At 32.1% G+C, this 24,456-nt stretch overlaps 1 protein-coding gene across 2 annotated transcripts in view; it reads right to left on the bottom strand.

Annotated features, from left to right (window-relative positions):
* The window catches only part of DST (dystonin), a 591,073-nt gene that overhangs the window by 50,630 nt on the left and 515,987 nt on the right, over positions 1-24,456 (bottom strand). For both annotated transcript variants that reach the window (XM_051997184.1, XM_051997185.1), the window contains 9 exons: positions 17,994-18,113; positions 17,719-17,826; positions 13,097-13,315; positions 9,039-9,242; positions 7,291-7,522; positions 5,940-6,166; positions 4,354-4,476; positions 4,120-4,221; positions 891-992 (listed from right to left, as the gene is read on the bottom strand). In XM_051997184.1, the coding sequence (XP_051853144.1) occupies positions 891-992; positions 4,120-4,221; positions 4,354-4,476; positions 5,940-6,166; positions 7,291-7,522; positions 9,039-9,242; positions 13,097-13,315; positions 17,719-17,826; positions 17,994-18,113 (1,437 nt within the window). The remainder of the gene's footprint in view (positions 1-890; positions 993-4,119; positions 4,222-4,353; positions 4,477-5,939; positions 6,167-7,290; positions 7,523-9,038; positions 9,243-13,096; positions 13,316-17,718; positions 17,827-17,993; positions 18,114-24,456) is intronic.

Genomic DNA, 24,456 nt, shown 5'->3' on the forward strand with positions numbered 1-24,456 from the left:
CTAATTTAAAATTTTTGCAACCACTAGATTAACAAAATGTTGGCTGTGTAAGGAAAATAACTTCTCAATAACTTATTATATTGGCTTGTTAGTTTGAATTTAGGGGGAAAAAAGCAACTGCAACATATTAATGGATGAATAGCTCTAAATGTTCCTCCTTGTTTACCAGGAAATAGATTAAAAACCAAAAATCATCCACAAAAGTAGTATTTTTTACATCCATTTAACTGTTCCTGAAAAATCATGCATTTGGCATATCACTACGCAAAACATTAATAATGTCTGAATTTAAACAATTTCATCTAAAGTAAAAATCCAAATTTTACATTCATATTAAAGTCATTTTGTAGCACATTTCCCTGTTGGAATATGCATGTTTTAAAAATTATTACTGAAATCCTTTGTACTTTACTGAAAATTGTGTGCTGTATATTTAGGAGCAAAAATTAAGAAAGAGTTGTCCTTTTGAAACTAATCTGTGACTAAGAACAATTAAAAAACTTTAGTTGAATCTGCCCAATCCCCTTTCAAAAAGATATTTAAAGTCACTGAAGCAATAGATTAGAAAGAATGACCATGGTGACTCGGGGTGGGAAAGAGCAGCCATTATTATTATTAATACAAGCACTGCTTTAGAACCCCACCTCTTCCAATCAACTACTAATAGACCAACTGACTAAAAGAAATTCATTTAACAAGCAGGGGCATGTTGGTAAATGTTTAATGAATTCTTTGGGAGAGGGGCAGAATCCACCTATTTCTACAACACACTTCTAAACTTATCTGAACTATTAGCATTTTCTCCATCACCTTCATAAGTCTGGAAAATAAAAAAATAAAAAAAAAAACCTCTAATTTGTACCATTTAACAAATTAAGCCTAAATCATACCTTGAGTTCATCAATTTGTTGCTTCACAGTTTCCAGATCAGTTCCAATGGGTGACATTGAAGCCAATTTACCACCAGCAATATCTACCCAGTCAAATATTGCCTGAAAAATACATTGCATATATATATTGTCAAGGTGCATGTGAAACTGGTACAATATTGGGTGCTACATTATTAAAAAGTTTAACCATAGATTTATTAAGATTACTACTCAATGAGGAAAGTCCTTTATTAACAAGTTCTATAAAAAGTTTATTTACAATGCCTTTAATCAACAATCATTAAATTAAGAATACTAATACATTTAAGTGATTATGACTATAAACTGTGAAATGGAGGAAGTCAGCAATTTTGTATCCATATCATTTTAATTAAAAGTTTGTTACTAAAACAGGTCCCTAGTATTCAACAAAGAGCTTCTTTTGAAATGCAAATTTTTTTTAAAAAGAGAAACTTCTACAAATCCAACATTAAAAAAAAGGAAGATGTACAAGCTATTTCAGAGCACTTATCTGTTTCAAGAGCAGTCGTTGAAATATATTTAAAGTTAATTTTTAAAGTTAACAGCTAAAAAAGGCATTTTTCAAATGAGTCAGTCATGGGCAAGAGTTTTATTGATGAAGTCAAACAACACTGAGGAAAAAAATAGTGCTCTGAAACAGTTACAGCTCACATTTGTCATCAAGATAATGTCAAAATCCAGTACATATGAATAATTAACATTAATAGCAATTGAACTGCAACAAATAGCACTCAAAATCCTTTATTTTTTTTCTCTCTCATTCATATAAACACTGAATAGAAGAAATAAACTCATGTGCTATTATGAGTGGTACATTAAAAACAAAAGAAATCTGCACTTTTAACAAAGTTGGCAAAAAATTACATTAGTCACTGTTATTTTTTATTGGCTTTTTCCCATATGCCTAAAACTATGCTAAGGTCATCCAGATGTTCAGTCTTAAAAAAAAAATACCTTTTTTTTTGGCCCCCTTAGCCTATCCAGTTATGATGCCATCTTTCTCCTTTCCTTTGTTCCTAAATATCTTGAAAAAAGTTGTCAATATCCAATCTCTCTTTTGACTATCTCAATCCTTTGCAAGCTAACTTTTGACACTGCCACACTACTGAAATTGCTTTCTCAAAGATCACCAGTGAGTCCTTTAAACAGAAAATCTACCTCTATCATCAAATATCTACCTTGATGTATCCCTTTAGCATGTCAAACTCAGTATGCCTAAAATCAAGGTGGTCATATTTTTTCTTAGCTCACTATTCCTATTATTATTCTTTCTCATCACTGAATCTTTCATGTTCATCTTGGTTTTTTCAATCTTCTCCCTCATAATTTAAATATAAACATTTATTGGGTTTATTAATTTCATTTGTGCAATATCTTTTTAAATCATCTCTCTCTTCTCTATACATATTGTACATTGTTTTTATTAGAATCATACTCATTTGTTGTTGTACAGTTGTTTTAAGTTTGAGTCTAATAACCTCAATTGGGCTTTTCTTGACAAAGATACTGGTGTGTTCTAAAATTTATTTCTCCAGCTCATTTCACAGATGAGAAAACAGAAAGAAATAGGATTTATAAAGACTTGCCCAGGATCACATGGCTAGTATCTGAAGCAGATTTGTCTTCTTGATTCCAGTGCTTTATCCAATGTACCTGTACCATCTAGTTGCCTAGCATTTTCATATCTGCCTGAATTACTGAAATCTCTTTTCAACCTTTTTTTTTTTGCCTCCCCATTTTTGTACCTCCAGCCTTTCATAATGCTGATGGTTAAAAAAAAAAAAAAACTTTCTCATAAATTCATACATAGATTTGGTGATTTCACTTCTAAGTTTAAAAATCTTCACCGACTCTCCCCTTCAGATTCTAGGCCTCTTTTAATAGCCTGGAATCACTCTACTTCATAATACCCAATGAACTTTATTCTCTAGGCAAATTGTCCTCTAGTGACAAATTTTACTATCAATTCATTACCCTTTGATTATGTAAGGCCTGATAGCTCCTCCAGGTCCTAGAACAATGCTATACCTAAAGAAATCATGTAAGGAGTTTTTAAAATAATATTGTTTTATTGCACTGTGTAATTGTATGCACTCTTTTCCAGTTTCCTTTGAGTTACAAACAAAAAGAAATACAACTACACAACAATTGAAAAAGGAGATGAAACCTCTTCACTAACTTCATTAGTACTGAACCAGAATTAACCAGTCATAGCATTCATGGAATTTTCTTAAAATTTTTTTCAAAATTATTGATAAACTATCAGGAAACCACATGAAGTAAAGGACAGTAAAATGTGGATGTGAGCTTCAAAAAAGTTATTTAGAAATTACATGGAAAAATTTCTAAATAAGGAAATAATTTGGAAATAGTTACAAAAATGAATGAGGAATCATGAAATGTGCAAAAAATAACCAAAATATAGACTTGTGTACATATCTATGGGTCTTAAGTGTTAGGCAAAACCTAGATTCAAGTCTCATCTCTGACAACATACTGGCTGTGTGATCCTTGACAAGTCACTTAACTTCTCAGTGCATCAGGCTACTCTCTTAAGACTATATTTCAAAACAGATATAGCCTGCATTAACAGAAAGAATTTTCTCGCTGGGAGTTCCCTAAAACAAAGAAACCAAGGGTCTAGTTCAACAGTTATGTCCCTGTAGGAAAAGTAAAAATAATGCTTTTTAAAAAATACAAATCTAATAAATTTAGATTTTAAATAACAGAAAACAATATATTGTAATATACAAAAGTCACTCCTTTTGACATCAAATGCCCTCACCTGTAATTTAACATTATTATTTATTTAGATATTACTTACTCATTGCATTTTACTTTGCCCAACTTAAAAAAAAGGAGACTAATTTCTGGACTTATTATCTGATAGCAAACTACATTTCCAAACACTACTGTAAGAAGGCATTTTTATTATTCAAAAATATACATCCTATAAATAAGTTCAATTGTGTATGTATAGGTGTGCGTATCAAAACTCAAACTGAATTTGGTATTTAAACTGTCAAAACATAGCTGCTCAAAGGCAGAAAAGCTAATGAAATAAAGCAATAGAGAAAGCACAGTAACACCTTTTCCTGTAGACAGATAGACACAGGCACACATAGGCTATCCCAGCATGATGATCTGTAGATAAACAAATAGGATTCCCCAAGCTGAGGCTTAGCAGATGTGCTTTCAATTACTTTACCTGAAGTCCATCTTGGTACTGCACAGCAGTCTGCATTGCATCATCCAATCTGTCCACCCGCTCCTTCCATGCTTTGTTTAGAGAATCCCAGGCTGAATTCAACTACAATATAATGAAATGGTTTTAGTCATATTTTTGATACCTCCACATATCAAAAATTTTATCCAAAGGTGTTTTAGCATACATTGTAAAAATAGTCTAATATAAGAACAGAAAATATGCCAAGTGTGATACCTCATCAATACTCTTGTTGACAATAGGTTTATCGGGTTCTCCACAGGCAGCTATCAGTTCAGAACCAAGGTTCACAACCATATCAAGCTCTTCTTGCAATCCATCTATTTCTTCTCTTATCGCCTAGAAAGAGAAATTTTAAACGCTGAATTTTCAGGCAAGGCCTTGCTGAAGAGTGATAGATGTATAATTTTTCAATATAGACTGACATATATAAGGACTTTTTAGTAAACTACATGAGATAAAAATAACATGAATTGATTCTATGTATTAGAGAAACTTTATCCCACATAAGCCTGTGCAAAGCACTCTCCCTAAAGTACAATCAAGTTGAATGGAAATATTTAAAGTGAACAAGAGGACCTTGAACCCTCACAAGCATATGCAAAAAGAAACAGATGGCAACATCTTGGCTAGATGGACCTTGGATAGATGGGAACATTTGCAACACATACTTGTAGGAAGTGAGATGTGTTCTTGAGATAGAGGGAACTTGGGAAGATTTGAACCAGAGGAACAGGAGACAATAGAAGTAAATGATAGCTGTTACTTGAGCTCTGGTATCCCATATGGACTTAGCTGTTAATGATGAGGGGGGAAAAACATTGACAAAATCTGCCCAGAGTTTCAATGATCATTCAATTACACCAAAATGAAAAAGCCTGGATGAGTATGATGCTGCTGCTGTTCCAGTAACGCAGACATTCTCCTTGGGCTCTTTAGTCTGACACTATACAGATAAATGAAACAGAAATACGGTTCCAATGATGATTTTTCATTTCCTGCTGTGAATGAACTCTACAAAGCTCCTGTTGAATAACAACAGGGAAGTAGGGGGAGAGGTATGTAGTAAGAGTATTTGTTGCATGGTTTTAATTCCTTGTTATTTGCCTTGTGTTCTATATTTTTTAAAATTTTGCATTATTAAATGAATGTGTATAATTGTAATCAAAATTCAGAGTATAAGGGAGAAACAGAAAACTGAATATGGATAGCCTTTAGTTAATTGTAAGTCTGGGAATAAACATTTATTAAGTGCTTACTATGTTGCAGGCTAAGTGCTAGGTATACATTTTAAAAAGGCAAAAGAAAATCCCTCCCTTTTAAGAGCTCACAATATAATATATGAAAGAGAATTGAAAAATGGGGAGAGGTAATTGTAACATGTCGGTTCTGGGTCTTTTTTTTTTTTTTAAACCATTCTTTTTTGTCTCTCGTAACACATAGAAACACTTGGATTACACAGCTGAGTGTTGTTCCTTTTATAATTCACAATCCTATAGTTTGTAAGTTGCAGAAAGTTAGCAATCAGACAGAGGAAAAACAAATCTACAAAATTACACTGACAGAAGAGAATAAAAATCCAGTATCTTGAATATGTTGCATTATCATTTTCATAGTAAAACATATCCACTTCCAGAATTTGAAATTGTTGGTGATATCAATTGCTGTGGGAAATCAGATATTAAGTAATAATATTGGTTACAAATGTTAGCTATATTAACTCATAGTTCAAGTAATTTTTCCTCAAATATTTTCAAATTCAGTCCCCTAAATTCTTTCTACTTTACACATGACTGTCTTACCTCTGCTGCTTCTTGTTGTTGTTTCACTACTGAGGGATCAATGCCAGGTCCTTCCAGCTCCCGGATAAAATCCTGGGTATCTTTAGTTGTAACTACTAATGACATATGATCACACCAGAACTTTTCAGCTAGTTCCATTACATCTAGTAGTTTAGCCTCCCGTTCCTCTGCCAAAGTGTGTATTTCCTCCCATATGAGGATCATTTGATCAAGTTTATCCTGAACAGCTATAGAGGAAAAATATTTTTGTTGAAAATATAAGCGAGAAATTTGTAAACAACTCCAAAGTAACATTAATTAAGCTCACAGTGAAAGAAAAATCTGACAAATTAAGCAATTACTAAACTCTATATGTCTAAAACCTTGTCTATAAGCAGGAAAACTACAAGAACTTGAATCTTAATTGGTCCAATAGAACCTAGGTCACAGAATTCAATAAACAAGTGATGCATTTTAAGGAAGAGACATTAATAGAGAGATCAGAAAAGGTTTCATGTAGAAAGTGGTACTTGAGCTAAGCTTTGAAGAAAACTATTATTTCTATGCTAAAAGTCAGATTGAGAAATGAGCGCATTCCAGGTATGGAAGATGACATGCAAATACAGAGGGAGAATGAAATGTTTTATGTGAAGGACAGCAAGACAAGCAGTTTGGCTAAAATGCCAATAAGTGGAATAAGACATGATATCAAAATGAAAAGACAACCAAGGTTAGGGCAAATAGACATCTAGTGCTATATCACCTTCAGGAGAAAGCCACTATGCTTACTTGAAACTATGCTAGATTTAGCTACATAAGTCAAAAAGCCATCTAATTAATATATACTAATCTTTACCATCTTATAAAATATGCTGTCATTAAATACTTCTTAAAAGGTAAAATGGAGAGTGATTTTTTTGGGGGGAGGGTTTTCAGGTCATCTAAATTAACTTCTTTCTTTTGACCAAAAGTAATATTTATAAGCAAACTATTTAGTTTTATTTGATGGCTGTAAACCATATAACTTGAGGCAATTTTTCCAAATGCTATATGGACTATAGCAAGGAAATAAATTTTCAAAATTGACCTTTCAAATTAGCACCATATTTTAAACAAATGATTTACATGATCCAGACAATGTCTTTGTACAGAGAAATTCTTGGGATTTATTATCTGACTTTACAATGATAGAATTTAAACCCTGGAACTGTGTGTGTTCAGGGACCCAATGTTCACCAAAACCTCCTTTTCAAGATAATAACATATTAGGACTAGTATTTGCCATGCAAAAAGACTGTTAATCTCTTGAATAGCCAAAGAGAAAATTGTTTGTAAAATGAGTTTTACTACAGCAAGTTTTACAAAGTAGTACCTTTGGCAGATAGATCTTTATCAGTACCCTCAGAACGTGCAATCATATCCTCTCCACGCTGTTTGAGTGTTTCATATACTGGCTGAAGTTTCTCCATATCTACTGATACATTCTTATTTTCACTGATTTGTTCTTTAATCTTCTCAACCTCAGCTGAGATTGAAGGCGGTTGTCTCAAGCGTTCAACAATGCGCTTTAAGCTTTCAAGGGTCTGATCTATCTTGTCATGGAACTTTTGGAAGAAAGAGCATGAAATAATGAAATTGGATGGAAAGAATATGATCAGGAATACATTAAATATGAAACAATTGTAGTTCTTTTCGCTCACATAAGCAGTAAGAAAAAAATCAGTCAAAAACAACTTTAACAAAGGCAAACCATCCTTATTTCATGGATTGATATATCTCAAGTTGAATCCCTATAGTTGTAATTTAATATGTTCTGAAATGACCATACAGAATTCAAGTAAAACTGCTTGTGTATGTATACATTTTCCTTTGCTCAGTTAATTTCTTGAGAAGTATTAGGTTGAATTGTGCAACTCTCTGCTTTCCACTGCTTTTGTCCCATTCTGAGAATGGGATACATATTCTAGGGCAGTGGTATCAAACTCAAATAGAAAAGATCCTTTCAGGTCACATAATGACTTCATAAATTAACACCATATATGCTGTATTATATTTTTGTTTATTTTGTTAAACTTTTCCCAATTACATGATATATAATGATATAATCCAGAAAGAAGGAATTTGATACCTATATTCTATCATAAGCTCTTCTACAATCAACTAAGGAAATTGACAAAATATGATCCTTGCTAGGAGGTCATTTATTGATCTCTTTATTTTACTGTCAAGATAAATTTCTGGAATAAAATAAATTCAGCATTAAATTATGTCTACTATACAAGTTGTTTGTGGTATTCTATTAACAGATTATTTTGGTATTATATAAAAATGTATTTCATTATATATGATTGTTTATATATGTCCAGTTTTGAACTTTTTAAAAGATACTGAAATGTCCTCATTTCTGCATTTCCAACCTGGAAAAGGCTAAAAAAAATTGCTCACTAATGTCTATATTGATATGAATAGGAACTTTTTATAATCAGTTTTTGGAATTCTATGGTTCCCAAACCCCTTCTGACATTAAATATTTGGGATACTTTGTATCAATTTTAACCACATATAATTCAGTACAGTTATATTTCACCATTCATTAGTTTGGAGTTTTACTCAGAATTAAAGAAAACCTCATAAATGATTGAAGAAAAATATTTTCACTATGTCCTAATTATCAAAAATAGAATAATATATAGAGATGTTTTCAAATACATCAGCTTGAAAGAAGTATTTCCTACTTCACTTTTTCCACCCAACGTTCTAACAAATGAGTGAAACCCCTTTTTTTTATTATTATTTGTTAAAATATGAATTCTTATTCTTAAAAAAGTGACAGTATTTAAATTCTTCCAGGACTTAATACAGTAAATACAAGTGATAGATTTTGAATAATATTTTGATGAAGATTGAAGACACACTACTAAAATCAGTAACTTAAAATAATTCTTAACTATGAAAGTAAGCAAAAACATGAATATTGGAATAAAGGAAACATGTACTTCAAATATAAGCATTTGGAGATAGTACAATAAATTTTAATTTATCCCTAATCTATAGGATGATGTGCTTGCAATTCTGTACTGTTTAAAGGAATTCAATCACATTTCTAATGTAAATAGTTACCTGGGTAGATTGAGAAATGGCTTCATCCAAAGCCACAGCTCTTTTTTTGACATCTTCCTTAATTTGACTGTAAAGGGTATCAGCTGCCATGTATTTCTCTTGGATTAAAAAGCCTTCTCCTGGGCTCAATTCCAGTAACTGGGGCCCAGTTTTGTTCATCTTATCTATATGAGGCTTGTGTTCAGCAATCAACTCTCGCAGTTGCTATAACAAACCAAAGAACTTATCAGTATCTTAGGCTTACACCTCCACAATACAGCTGTCTGCACTTCCAACACATCCAACTGGCAAATCATTCTAAACAAATACCCTCCCATCACAAAGCCTTTTATAAATTATGTTTCATACAACTCCCAGCCAGGAAATGACAATCCTAAAATGAATTTAGAAAAGCCCAGTAAATAGAAAGCCCTTTTTAGAAATAGAATAAAATGCTTAAGGAAATACAGATGCCAGTTATCTACTTTGTACCAAAAACATTAAAAGTTTTTGCCCTTGACATTTTTAAATGTTGTAAGAAAAAAAATGTACTCAAAAGTTTCAGAGAAGCAAGAAGTTTCTTCCTTTCCTCAAGACCTTAACCTCCTCCTCACAAATGGAATTAGGGATTATGTCAATTATTGGAATTCCACCTCTCATTCATTAAGTCAACTTCACATCTTGGCATAATTCAATGAAATGCCTATGATTATCTCTAATAATTACTGCTGAATTTAAAGAAAAAAAACTACTGTATTTTCTTAAATATTCAGTGAACTTGATCGCAGTTCCTAAAAGTTAAGTGTTTTACAGAAAACAAAATAACTACATTCATTATTACTATGAATGGATTACTATGAATGGATATTAAAGAATGTCATTTAAACGAAGAAAGGAATCTAAGGAGCTACCTACTTTTAACCTGTCTCATGTGATTCGTGGTGATACTTTCAATAAATCAAGTACTGAAGTATATATTATGTGCCAGGAATAATGTAGTTAGATTTTTGAATCAAACAGCAAATACCTATTGCCATATGCTGGACTCTAAGAATATAAAAACAATGAATGAAATAATCTCTATTCAAAAAGTGTCACATTCAAACAGGAGAGAAAATAGAAGATACTGTCCTGTCAAAAGCCCCAATCACTTCATTTGATACTGGCTTTGTATACTTTTTCATCAAGAAGTCATTCACTTTTATAATATGCTGAAATAAAATCCCATTTCTTCTACACTAGAGTTAAAACATATAAGTAGACTGCTTCTCCTTCTCTGTTACAGGGGAAAAGACCATTAAGAAAAAGAGAAGAGGTACTTACCCACACACAAATAAATGACTGGCATCAAAAATAAATCTTTTTAAAATCTCATTATTTTCCTGTAACTAAAAGTATATGTGTATATGTGAACCCACAGAATAGATGACTTTCAGGGAAAAGAAAGATGCATATGATGTACCTTCTATAGCAAGAATTCTATATTTCATGTATAATGAGTATTGTGAGTATTTTCTGTCCTGAAAGAAATTTAAGTATCTCCTTGAAAGTTACTACTTATTAAAATGGAACTGGTTCTGGATTTTCAAGATGGGTTCAAATCCTATCTCTTAGGGTTACTATTGTATGACATTAAACAAGTCATTTTTCTCCCTGCACCTCATCTATAAAACAAAATTATCTCTGAGTTCTATATTTAAAATCTTATGAGCCTGTAAGTATAATATTGCAATATACTATACAAATGCTAAGAATATTCTGAAAGTCAACCGTTTAGATCAGGAGTCCTCAAACTTTTTAAATAGGGGACCAGTTAACTGTCCCTCAGACTGTTGGAGGGCCAGACTATAGTAAAAACAAAAAAACAAAAACTTTGTTTTGTGGGCTTTTAAATAAAGAAACTTGAGAGAGAGAGAGAGAGAGAGAGAGAGAGAGAGAGAGAGAGAGAGAGAGAGAGAGAGAGAGAGAAGGAGGGAGACAATATGGACAATAGAGAAAATAATCCCACTATAAAATGTATTCCAATTTAATGCTAATTTGGGGCTTCATAATAACTTGCCTTTATACTTTTCAGCTTAGAAAACCAAATATAAAATCCATTATTTGGGATTCATGATGTGTTCCACTAACTTTCTAGACTTTTAACAACCTAACCTCCCCTGGCCACTTTTCCTTCTGTCTACTGCAAGTTCTCTGTAATCCAGTAACATTGCTTGCTCTGTTCCTTGAACAAAACCCTCCATTTCACAAGACCCTCCATCTCATTACTCCAAGAATATTACCTGTCCCCTATGCCTGATGTGTTCTCCCTCCTTAGCTGCTTCTCCTGCTTCTCCCAGCTTAAATCTCACCTTGTACTGAAAATCTTTCCCAGTATCTCTCAATTACAGTAGCTTCTCTCTTGATTATTTCCTTTTGTATACATAATGGTTTGCATGTTTTCTCTCCCATTAAATTGTGTGCTTCTCAATTGAAACGACTTTCTTTTTTCTTTCTTTATATCTTTAGCATGTAGCATAGTACATAGTCCATAGCAGGTGCATAATAACAAACTGAAAATGCTTTTCATATAGATGGTGCCATTAATATCCTATAACAATCTTGTAAAACAGGTATAAAAGATATTATCCCCACTTTAGTGAAATATCATTGGATGTTTCAGGAATCTTAGACTGAAAAATTAAACATCTTGTTCAAATTTTTATTACTAGTAGGAGCCAGGGCTATTAGACCCCCCATAATACCAAACCCACAGCTCTCTCCAACATCACATTATTTTTGCAATGTAATTGTCTCTCAACAATTATTCTAGGGAACAAACTCATTATCAAGTTAATAAAAATATGTGCATTTTGAAACATGTTTATTTTCCAGTTATCCAAATATCTTATCTCCATAAATGGACTTTGCATTCATTGTAGGTCTTCTAAGTTATCTTCCTAGGAAAAATTCTCATTGCTAAAATGTAGTTTAAAAAAAACCATTTAAACAAATAAATTAAGGCAATATCTTCAAAATATGATATAACAAATGAAGTCTAATTTAAAAAAAAACAGTCTTAATTGATCTTAAGAGAAAAATAGTTCATACCCATTCTGGAAAAAGCAACAAGAATTTATAAAGTTTAAATTCTGAAGAACTTAAATTATCCAGCCTTCTCCCTTAAGTAATCTCTCTCTCTTCCTACTCTATTATGCCATCATAATTTCTAAGTGATTGAAGTGCATTTACAAATAATATTCCAAATATTATGAAGGAAAGATGATATAGTTTTATGTGCACTTAAAACAAGGCAGTTTATTGCCTTGTAAATTAAACCATCATTTATGGGTTTATGTTTATTTTTATCTTCCTGTATTATTCTTCAAGGGCATGAGACTTCAAAGAAAGTTCTCTATTTCTATCAGTTCTATGAGCAACAAAGAAAGACACCCTCCTCCTCCCGAGTGAGTTCAATGTTTATACTCTGCTACTCTATTTTCATCCATCTTGATCATCTTTTTCCACAAACTTGTTTTCTCATTAATGTTGTTTTGAATTTGTTTTGACACTGAGATCTAACCATTATAAAATAATCCTTTAAAATATTTCCAAGCTCAATGGCCCTACCAAATCATCATCTCTTTCATCGAATCTTCACTTACTTTTCTAGATGGACCTAATTAATGTTTATATACAAAATTTTTTTTAAGTATGTAAGAATTTTGATTTTTCACCAACACATTAAAATGGAAATTTATTTTTCCTGCTAAAATACTTCAATTATTTTGCATTCCAATCAACAAAGTCCACACCAAAATGATTTAGAGAGCACCCTACTCATGCCAACCCAATTCAATATATTTATTATAAGGTAGCAGACAGACAAATATGGGCATATACACATCATCATAAAGTCAAGAACATCTATATCTTCAGAATATAGGAGATACAGGATAGAAAACATCATAAAAAATCAACCTTGTTAGTATCTCAATTGAGATAATAATTGTAAAGCATTTAACACAGTGCCTAGCAATAGTTAAGAACTATATAAATATTGTTGTTGCCAATATTATTATTAATAATACTAAATTTACCCGATGTTCTTCCTGCTGTTGTTTTAAAGTTTCATATTCAAGAGCTGGAGCTGGGAGCTGAGAGATGACCCTTTGTATTTCTGTCAGCCATGGCCACAGTTCTTCATATGTTTCCCAAAATTGGTTGACCAGAGATTGTGCCTGTTCCAGTTGAAGGTACCGCTCTGAGTTGATTTGGCAGACATCATCATAGTTTTTCAATACATTATGCAATTTTTTCTAGAAAACAAAATAATGAAGTTATTTAATTGGCCAGGACTTAGATAATTGGGAGTTTTTTCACTTACTAAAACAGAATTCATATTTAATTTGTGATGTAATATTTTAGAATTAGAAATACTTTAGTTATCATACAGTTTAACATCCCTGATTTGTAGAAGAGCCTATGACTCAGAAAAAAAATTATTTATTTGTCCAAGTTCATACATAGATTAAGAGGCAAAAATCTGTTCCAGCCTAAGCATTCTAACCCCAAATTAAGTGCTTTCAACTATAAATGCCAAGTGTCTTTTTAAGGAAGATGGCCAGGTGTTTTGTAAACCTGAAAAATTGAATTCAAGATACACTCTAATCTGGTCCCAAATCACTTTCTTCTAGTCTTATCTCATGCTCAATTTAATCCTAGTTCTCTTCTATATTACATTGTCTTCCAACAAAATTGGACCATTCTCCATGAAGCACACATCTACTCCTCTGCCATTTCTATTCTTTTGTGGATATAATTCATACTTGGAAGTAATTACCCTAATGGTATTATTCATAGTTTTTGTCTTTTGTTTTTGTTTTTTTGGAAGGCGGGGGGGGGGGGGGGGGGGAGGGTGATTGGTTGATTTTTATTGCTGTTGTTGTTTTTGGTTTGTTTGTGATGAAATCACGATCTCACTTTACAAATATCCCAAAGCACATCATTGTACTTAATTTCATTACATTCTCCCCTTCTGTCTTTATGTATATGTTTTATTTTTTCTTAGTACCACCCTCATGAGACTGAAAACTTGAAAGAAAAAAGATTTAATATGCTTTAGCTGTTATTAATAGGTAATGATACCTCTTTTTATCTTGAGGTACTAACATAAACTCTTTAATTTTATTTCTATGTTCAATAATCAATCTAATCTGGCCCAATCTTCCAGTTAACCTTTAACCTTGCTTTCTTACCTTTCAGACATCTCAAACTGAATGTCCATAACATATCTTAAATTAAAAATGTCAAAAAGAGAACTTATCTTTCCCCTAAACCTCCCCATCATCACCTTCCCTATTAATATAAAGGATAATCTTTCTCCCCCTTCCTTCCTCTCTCTCTTTTTTCCCCTTTCTTTTCCCACCTTCCCTCTTCCCTTTTTCCCCTCTCTCCCCCTCTCCTCTTCCCCTCTCTTTTTTCATTTCATCATTCATCAATTTTCATCTTTACAACATCTCTAAAATATACTCCTTCCTCTCTTCTGATACTGCCACCATTTTGGCACAGGCCCTTATCTCAGACCTCATCTACTGCAAAAGTCTGTTAGTCAGTCTTCCTGCTTTAAGTCTCTTCCTATTCAAATCCACTCCCCAAATGATTTTCCACCAAAATGATTTTCCTAAAGCATAGGTCTGATTATGCCATCCCCGCTACTCTTTATAAACCCACTACTGTTCTTTATAAACTCTAAAAAAAACAACACCCTCTACACCAACAAATACAAATCTCTTTCTTTGGGATCCAAAGTCTCTCATAACCTAATCTCCTCTTACCTTTCCTGACTTTTTTACATCATTCTCCCCCACTACATACAATGTTCCCCAAGCTGTTCCAACAAATAAGGCATTCCATTTCTCTGCCCTGATTATTTCTTCTGTTTTCCAATCCTGAAACACTCTCTCCTCAACTCCACTTAATGACTTACTTGACTTTCTTTAAGTCCCATGCAAAATTTTACCTTCTAAAGGAGGATTTTTCCAATCTCTCTCAATTCTAGGGAAGGCATTTAATTATTTTTTATTTATCTTCTTTGTACACATTTGTTTGCTTGTTATTTCTCCTATTAGACTGTGAGCTCCTTAAGGGTAAGGACTTTCTTTTATTCTTTTTGTATCGCCCACACTGAGCCCAGTGTCTGGCATGTACTGACATTGACTAAGGTGCTTAAAAATATTGAAATAAATTATTTGAAAATATTTCTTCCATATTTCAAAATATTCTTCACTTCAGCCTAGAAAATTATGTCATAAAATTGTGTCTAGAGCATAATCTAGAGCAGCATCTACTGCTTCTTTTGAAATATGTCACTTTTTAAGATAAATGAGTCAGTACTGCTTCAATGAATCTTTATTTACTTATTTATTTATTTTATTCATTCATTCAGTCATTTATTTGTTTGTTTGTTTGTTTGCTTTTGCTTAGACAAATGGGGTTAAGTGATTTCCTTAGGATGACACAGCTAGAAGTGTTAAATATTTGAGATCAAATTTGAACTGAGGTCCTCCTAACTTCAGGGCTGGTGCTCTATCCATTGTGCCACCTAGCTGCCCCTCAATGCATTTTTTAAAGAAACAAAACTCAAAATAAGATACCTGGCTACTGACTTTCCCCCATGAAAAACTTTCTGTGCTATTGTTAGACATAAAGTGGATTTCAATTCAAATTCTGATCTATACCTTAGAACATATTAGGAGCCCAGAATAAATCCCATAATAATCTAAAAAGTAGAAATGATGGATATTTTATAGAAGGAAATAATATTTGCATTGCCAATAGGTTGATTTATTCATGCCGTTTCCTAAAATTATTTTTTTACACAAAAACTAAAAAAAAATAAATTTCTACTTTTAAAACAAATCACTAGTCTGAGGAGGAATATGAAGATTCAAAAAAAGATGTGATAAAATGATCAAGACAGTGACTAGATTTATTATTTTATTTATAAAGAAAACTATAATGATTAAACTTCCTCTACCATTGCAAATCAGTGTCTTTTCTGCTGCCTATATAGAATTGCCTTGGTCACCAAGGAATTCAATGATTTGCTTAGGGTCACATTGTATATATATGTCAGAGGGAGACTTAAACCTAGATCTTGTATACTAGATAACTAAGTTTTTAACTATTATAGCAAACTGCCCCTCCCATGTAATCATAGAGAAAGGTATATGAATAAATCTTATAATTTAATTCACAATAGGAAACTCCCAGGTGAAGAATTAATTTCTGCTATTCTCCTTACAACTTATAGTTTTAGAGAGTAGTCTAAATCACTAGGCATTTAAGTAACTTGCTCAGGGTCATATAAAATATATAACAGAATTAAAACTTAGTTTTGAGATACAGTCCCCTCTCCATTATGCAATATTTTGAATGAAGTCATGATATAAAATATTATTTAAAGTTTTTCTACAAAAATAGAAATACCAAAAGTTCTGAACAAATAATAATTTTGTGAAGTATTTTTTTAAATTTCTGAAGTATTTTCACATTATGACCTTGTTTGATCCTTGCTCATCCTATAGGATAGTTAAGGCAAGAAATAATTTCACAGATAAGGGATATGACCATAATTATTCAATTTCTTAGAAACAGGGCTCAAATATGTAGCACCATTTACCAAGGGAAATTACAGAAAATTTACAAGCCAAGACCCTTCAATCCTTTCCTTGAAGAGATTTAAAAATTCTCTAACTGAAGCTTTAAAAGAACAAAGGATAATACAGTAGATAGAGCACTGGCCCTGGTGTCAGGAGAAACAAAATCTTGTCTCAGATACTTATTTAACACTTACTAGCTCTGTGACCGCTGGACAAGTCACTTAACCCCAACTGCCTCGAAGGGAAAAAAATTAAAATAAAGTGAATCAAGAATGTTTAAAAGAACAAAAGACATCTAATTTTTTAAAAAGTGGGGGGCAGGGGAATCTTTTTTTGAATAGGAAGGCACGAGATAATACAATAAGTGTCTATGGATTATTGTTATATAAATTTATCAAAAGAAGATAAATATAACAGAGAAAGTCTAATTTTAGAGATTTGTTAAATTTTTTTCAGTATTATTTTGCCAGAAGAACTACAACACTTTTTTTTTCAGACCACCCAAATATTATTTTATTTTAACCAAATGTAAGTTTTAAACATACTTGGGGGCCAATTTTGTGATCCACTTTTTGATAAACAACTTTCTTTTTTATTTAAAAAGAACAATCACTAAAGGATAAAGGGCATCCTTTTCTAAGCATTCAGTTGACTGGACCTATGTAAATATGTTTGAATACTTCATTGTTATTAAAAGAGAAGAGTATGAATATGTTCCTGACAAAGCTTTTCCATGTTATTGAAAAGATAAATTTCTGATGATACTTTTGCTCAAGATACTCAACTCCCCTCAACTATAAAAAACAAGAAATGTCACCAGTTAGAAACTCAAGTCTTCAAGTAGGAGCTATGCCTCTAAAAGAGAGAGCAAAATTTCATAATGCTTTTTTAAAATCTTTCTGTCCATTTAAAATTTAAATTTAGATTTAAAATATAATTTGACATAAAAGAGTTTACCTACTTTACTGGTGGTAACACATAAAAAGAAATGGACTGATATTGCTGAAGACTCCAAACATGTTTTTATTAAGCTACAACACCATGTTCTATGAGTGTACCTTCATTGACTTTTTCTCTTCTTCACTGCAACTGCTCATGATTTTATCTCCAGATTTAACAAGTTCATCGATAATATCCTTGTGTCTCAAAATATCCATGGTGAATGCCTGGCATAGGGAGAAAAAAAGGGGCATAGGGGTTTACTAAAAATAATGACCAGAAAAACACAAGTCAGGTTAACTACTGACTATCATTGGCATATATTGAAAATCTAATTACAGGGAAGTATATTTTCTAGACTGGTAATTAAAATGATAGAAACATATTTCTTTACCTTTTGAACTTGAAGCTGAGCAGAGGTCTGGTCTTGCTCAAGTCTAATATCACCCAGAGACCTAAGTTTCTTTTCAGTTTCTGCAATCCAGGATAATTCAGCATCAGCAGCCTGATCAAACTAAATCAGGGAGACACAAATTACGTCAGCAAGTTATGACACATAATACCAGAATAATCATCATTTATATGTTTTAATGAAATTTTCTTATAATTTATTCAGTAAGGCAAAAATCAAATTCAGAATATTGAAAGATCAAATAATGGTTGGTAATTTCTTTAAAGTCATATATGCAAAGAGTTATTTCTTTCTCCATACCACCATAGGCATATGCTCCCTTTTCTTCATTCACAAAAGTAGCATCTTAGTTCCATCTTTCATCATTTCCTGACTAAACTATGATGATGTACTAATTAATCCCTCTGTTTTGAGTCTCTTCTCATTGTAATCTATCCTTCCCAGAATTGCTAAAGTGATTTCCCTAAAGTGCAGGTCCAAACATAACAACCACCCTATTCAATAATCTTCAGTCCCTATTACCTCTGGGGGGAAAAAAGTAAACTCCCCTGTTTAACACATAAAGTTCTTTATAGTATAGCTCTACCCAATCTTTCTAGCTTCTTATAGTCTATTGCTTTCCATGCAGTTTATGTTTATAGACTATATCAGTATACAGACTGATTTGTCATTCCTCATACATGACATTCCTGTTTTTACACCATTGGCTCTGGCTTTGTCTCCCATGCTTGGTTGTGGGAGGTTTTTTTGTTTGTTTTCTTTTATTTGGTCTGTTTGTTTTGGTTTTCGTTTTGAGTTCCAAATTCTCAGTCTTCCTATATCCTTTTTCCCACCCAGAGAGAAGTCAAAAAAAAAAAAAAAAAAAAAAAAAAAAAAAAACCTCTCATGTTTGTAATCCTCATCTTCTACCTCTGCCTTTTGGAATCTCTGAATTTCTTTAAAAAATAATTCAAAACTCTCCTTCTGCATGATGGATATTTTTGTCATGATGTCTTTTTTCCTACCCTCACCCAAAAAAAACAGACTAGTTAGGACATTTTCCTCGTAAGTTATCTTGTATCTTGTTTTAGATGTTTTAAAAGTTACCTAAACATGTTTTGTATCTGCCTGTATCTGTACGTGTTTGTTTCCCTATACTGAAGGTAAATATTGCAATATTTTTTGTCATTTTGTCCTCAAGTGCCTATCATAGTACTTAAGTAACCCATAATAGTGGCTTAAAAGGCATGAATGATTTTCTTTTTTAGGAGTCTGATTAAAATCTTTGCTAGCAAAAGTAGGCACAATTTTCAAATAAGATGAGTGCAACATTCAAAGACCAGAATGTATTATCCCCTGTATACTTATACTTCTGGGTAGCTCCCTTTGAAATTTGTTTTCAAAATATTGTTTCATTTAGTGAATCTTATTTTCTCATCAATTTTTATCATAAAATTAAAGGTGCATTCTACTGGAAGTAAATGGTACACAATGCTATGATGCACCAACAATATCATATATTTAAGGGAAGCAATAACTTTCTAATATTTTATTATATCTGTAAGTATTATTAACAATAAAACTTTAATGTGCTCAAAGTGACCAAGTAACAATTTTGGAAATGAAAATATAACACAGTATAACAAGCATAATGATTCCCTGTTTCATTCTTTCATCAGTTTTAGGTTTTCCTTTTTAATCAACTTCAAGTCAGTTTAATATGTAAAACTATTTTAATCTAAGGAGAATCTTTTGTTTTCTGATTTTTTTTTTCACAAAACCTTAAGTTTACTGTTCTTTTTTAAACTAATTCACCTTATGATGTGTGAAATTTACACTTCAACTTGTTGGTTATCAATGACTGATAAATACAGAAGAATATATATATCAAATATGTTGAAGACTCAAGATTAAGAAAGATAGGAAATATAGCTGACATTCTGTTTTAAACGAATCATAACCAACAAAATGACATTTAATTATTTTAATACGTTTACATTATGTGATTTCACTTATGTGAGTACTTCTACTACCCAACTTAGGTGATGAACTTTCTCTATCCATCTTCATAAGCCAAAAAGCAATGATCAGACTGAAAACCTTCTGGCATAAAGACTTACTACAATGATACATACTACTGTACAGATGACAGTGGACTTTGTGCCTAGCTTAGATCTAGGAAAAACCCATCTTCCTGAATTCAAATCTGGAGTAGTTGTTAAGAAATGTGAACATATCTTAGGAAACAGAACATCTGAAAAAACACAAAAACTGTCTTCAAATATCTGGATGACTTTAATGTAGAAGGCCATGAAGGCTAGCAGATAGATAGATTCTATGCTGCCCCAGAGGCCAAAAATGAACAAATAAGTATATTTACATAAGCTAAGTTTCAGCTAAATAGAAGACAACTTTATAATAGAACTATTCAACGTGAGACTTGGTTGTCTAACAAAATCTTGAATTTTCTAAAAATGGAAGTATTCAAATGAAAGCTAAATAAACTTACATGTCCCAAATGTGATATGTTGTTATCTGGAAAACTTCCATATGACGTTCCTTGAAACCATAAGTTTTATTCTATTTTCAATTAAAGTACTTTTTTAAAATAAATGTTTATGTTTTAAAGTTTCTACTTTTTTGTTTTATTCATGTTCACATTTATTTCTGCTTGCCTCTCATTATGTTATACTTCATTTGGTGGTAAGAGAGCTGATTTTCTGCTATAACTTCCCCCAAAAAACTAATGCTCTATATACAATGCCTATGAATAGAATGCTTCAGAAAAACCAAAAGGAAAAACTAGAAACAATTTAGACTCTGGAATGGACCATAGACTCTCACTGGAAACATCCTAACTTAGGGTAACTCAAAAATCATTTTGATATTAATAGCTTTAAGTCAAATTGTTTATTTGCTGTCCCTGTACAAAAGGAAAGATATTTTTAATAAGCAGTTAAATGTAGATGGTACAGTACAAAGAATGGTACAGCAGGAAAAAAATGTATTTAGGGGTACTTGAATTAGAATCAGGACTCTTCAATTTACTCCTTAAATAATAGTACACAAGTCACTTCTGGAGAAAAGACAGAACTTTCCAATTATAAATACAGTGTCCATTTATTAAGTGATTACTATTATAAGATAAAGTGAACTGCAGGAGGAGATAAAAATATAGACCCATGACAAAAGTAACATGAGCTTTGAATTGGTTACATTTTCTTTAGGGCAAGGTATGATAAAAATATATACATGTGTATATAGACACGGGCAATTTCACAATGTAATTCTATTATTCCCTTTCATGTCAAATCTCAGGTATATTAGTTCTTTCTAAAGAAATTAAAAGAAAATTTTTCTAAAATGTTATTATTGCCCTGTGATTTTTAGTATTACTGTATCTTGGAGTCTTAATAACATTAAGCTCTAAAGGTTAATTCTTATTTAATAATAAGCTAGCTTTGACAAGGCAACATGATAAGAAAATGCGAAGAATGATAAAGTGATATAATCCAAACTGCCCACAAATAGAAGGCTGAAGGCAAAAAAAAAATATTACTTTTGCTAAACCAATTATTGGTTGTAGAGAAAGAAAATGCTCAAATAGGTGGTAGTTTAAAAAACAACCACACCCTTCCTCCTATCTATACATCAGGGGGAAATGCTAACTAAATTACCACATACCACATTAAATTATGGAAGCCATAGCTGGTAAAGAGAAAAGATTGCAATGTGGAATGATATCTAATTTATATAATTCATATAAAAACAACTATTTTAGAATATATGACTTGCTTTGTGTGACTTATGAACCTATATTCCTCTTAATAGATCAAATGAATGAGTCTTTTTTTTTAATGTGAGCAATATTTCTCTCAATGATAAACTGCTGGTGAATTAAAATCATGGTTTCAGATAATCATTGAAAGTCACCTAGTCCAACTCCAAGCTAAATAAATAATCACCCACTCCACCAACATCATCAATACAAATTCTTCTCAAGATAAAATATTTCTGTGTCCTTCAACAATTCCAATTACCATGGTTTTGGACTCACTCATCTTCCTCACTGTTCTCCTCTGTGCACCCTATAACTTCTTAACACTTTGATAGAGCTATGATCTCCATGGTGTGATCCTCATTGAATAACTCATCCATGACTTCTCCTCCTCCGTGATCCTTGTATATGTCCTCCTATAAATTCTCCAAGGATTATCTACCCCATATGCTGAGGGCCAAGCTCTTGTAAAGTTCACAGATTATTCCCTCATTGTCACTTCACGACCAATATACCTCTGTTTCTTGTCATCTCCTTGATACCACTTCTATTAAGCAATTCTTCAAAGGCAGCAGAGTATGTTGAACATACCCATGATGTTGTATTTTCTATACCTAAATCCTAGTTGAAGGCATTTAGCATTGAAGAATATCCCAGATCTTGTCATATTCTCTAACAGTCTTTGAAAACCCAGAGTGACCTAATTCCCACAGCAAGCATCTAATATTTTATAGGATTCAATTGGTAAAGATTCTTCCTAAAATAAGTCACCCAAAATTGGATATAACATGCTGGTGGTAGTGGGAACAGGGTAAGCTTGACACAAGTCTCTTCTCTCCAGTCCAATCTACAAAGTAATTTTCTAAAACATAGGTCTCACCAATTCTACCCCCCTAATAAAATCCAGTGGCTCCCTGTCACCTTTAAGGATAAAAGGATAAAATACAAAAGTCTTCTGTTTGGCACTGAAAATATTTCATAGCCTATCCCAAACTTTTCAGTGTTCTTACATCTCATTATACTCGTCTCCTCCCCCAATCTATTCCTCAATCCAATTATACTGGATTCTTTGCTGTTCCTCCAAAAAGACACTACATCTCAACACTCCAGGCATTTTCATTGGCTGTTCCCTATATACCAAGAATGCTCTCACCATCTGCATTTTTTGGTTTCCCTGGCTTATTTCAAAGTCCCAGCTAAAATCCTATTTTCTACAAGTATCTTTTCCTGATCCCTCTTAATTCTAGAGCTTTCCCTCAGAAAATTATTTCCTATTTATTCTGCATATAGTTCATTTGTATGTAATTGTTTTCATTTTGACTCTCTCCCAAAAGACTGTAAGATTCTCAAAGTCATGAATTATTTTTAAGTAATTCTGTATATCCCCAACACTAAGCACAGTATAAATCAGGTGGTTAACAAATACTTAATGGGTGATTGACTTAACTGGCAGAGCACAGTAGAACTATTATATCCATCATTTTAATACTATCATTCTATTAACTGCCTAAGTTCACATTGACCTTTTAGTTCATCTCATCATTTTGCTTTTTATTCACAGATTTTTTTAAGTCCATTAAACACTTTTTTGAGTCTGGCACCTCATCTTTCCCAAATGCTTAAATTATTTAATTAAATAGATGGATATAAACATTTTAAATGAAAAGTAAATTATCTCAGCATCTGAAGTGGCACCTTGGGAAATTATTTTAAAGATCATTTTATAATTTATTTATTCTATTTGTGAAAGACAAAAGCTAATTTATTTCTGGTAGGTTGTTATAACTAGCCTTAGCATTATGTAAATAGTTAAGTGAAAATAACAAACTGATACAGTGAAATACCTAAAGTTGATATAGCTAAAAACTTACAGTTGATTCTTAAAACACTACAATACCTAAATATTAATTTCTCCCATAAAATTATCTTATGCCCCCTGAGTTCAGAGTTTCAGAGGCAGAATGGGTAAAAATGGATCTAAATATAACTAAGAATTTAAAATAGAAAAGAAGAAACAAGCATGTTTCTTCAATGTAACAGAATATATTTAAAGATTTTCAGTCAACATTTCCTCTCAATTTTGTTAATCACTTTAACATTTATCCCCCAAATAATTTCTTTAAATAAACAAATTTGAAGAGAACTATAGATCCATTAATCTTCTAGTGTTTACAGGTACATTTACATCAGGACAGGACATCCTTTTAACTCCCTTTTCCTTTAGTCAAAGCTTTTATTTCTTTATTTTCATTAGAATTTCCTTCCTCTTTGTTTCTTATTATTAACATAATCTACTTTCACTTCACTTCTGAACCAAATTACATCTCTCTTTCCTTGAATGCCTTGAAGTTTTACTCTATTCCCTTCAGATATATCAACATGAATTTTTCATAGAATAATAAGTGATTGAGAGAAGAAAGCTAACTAGGTGAGGAATCTATGGTTCAGGAAAGGAAAGAAATCTTCCAATTGTCACATTGTAGTAAGAGACAAAGCTGAGAATTGAATCCAGATCTCTCTAGCTCATACACTCTCCACTTTTACTTCACACTTTTATTCCAAGTCTGATGCCCAGAGATGTAATATGCTATTTGCCCTGCTTATTAAAATCCATTTCAAGGACCACTACTTTGAGGATTATATTTAGAGTTACTTTGAAGTTATATAAATAATCTACGTAAACTGATC

The sequence above is a fragment of the Antechinus flavipes genome, chromosome 4 (assembly GCF_016432865.1).
Source record: "Antechinus flavipes isolate AdamAnt ecotype Samford, QLD, Australia chromosome 4, AdamAnt_v2, whole genome shotgun sequence".
In the NCBI taxonomy this organism is placed as follows: Eukaryota; Metazoa; Chordata; class Mammalia; order Dasyuromorphia; family Dasyuridae; genus Antechinus; species Antechinus flavipes.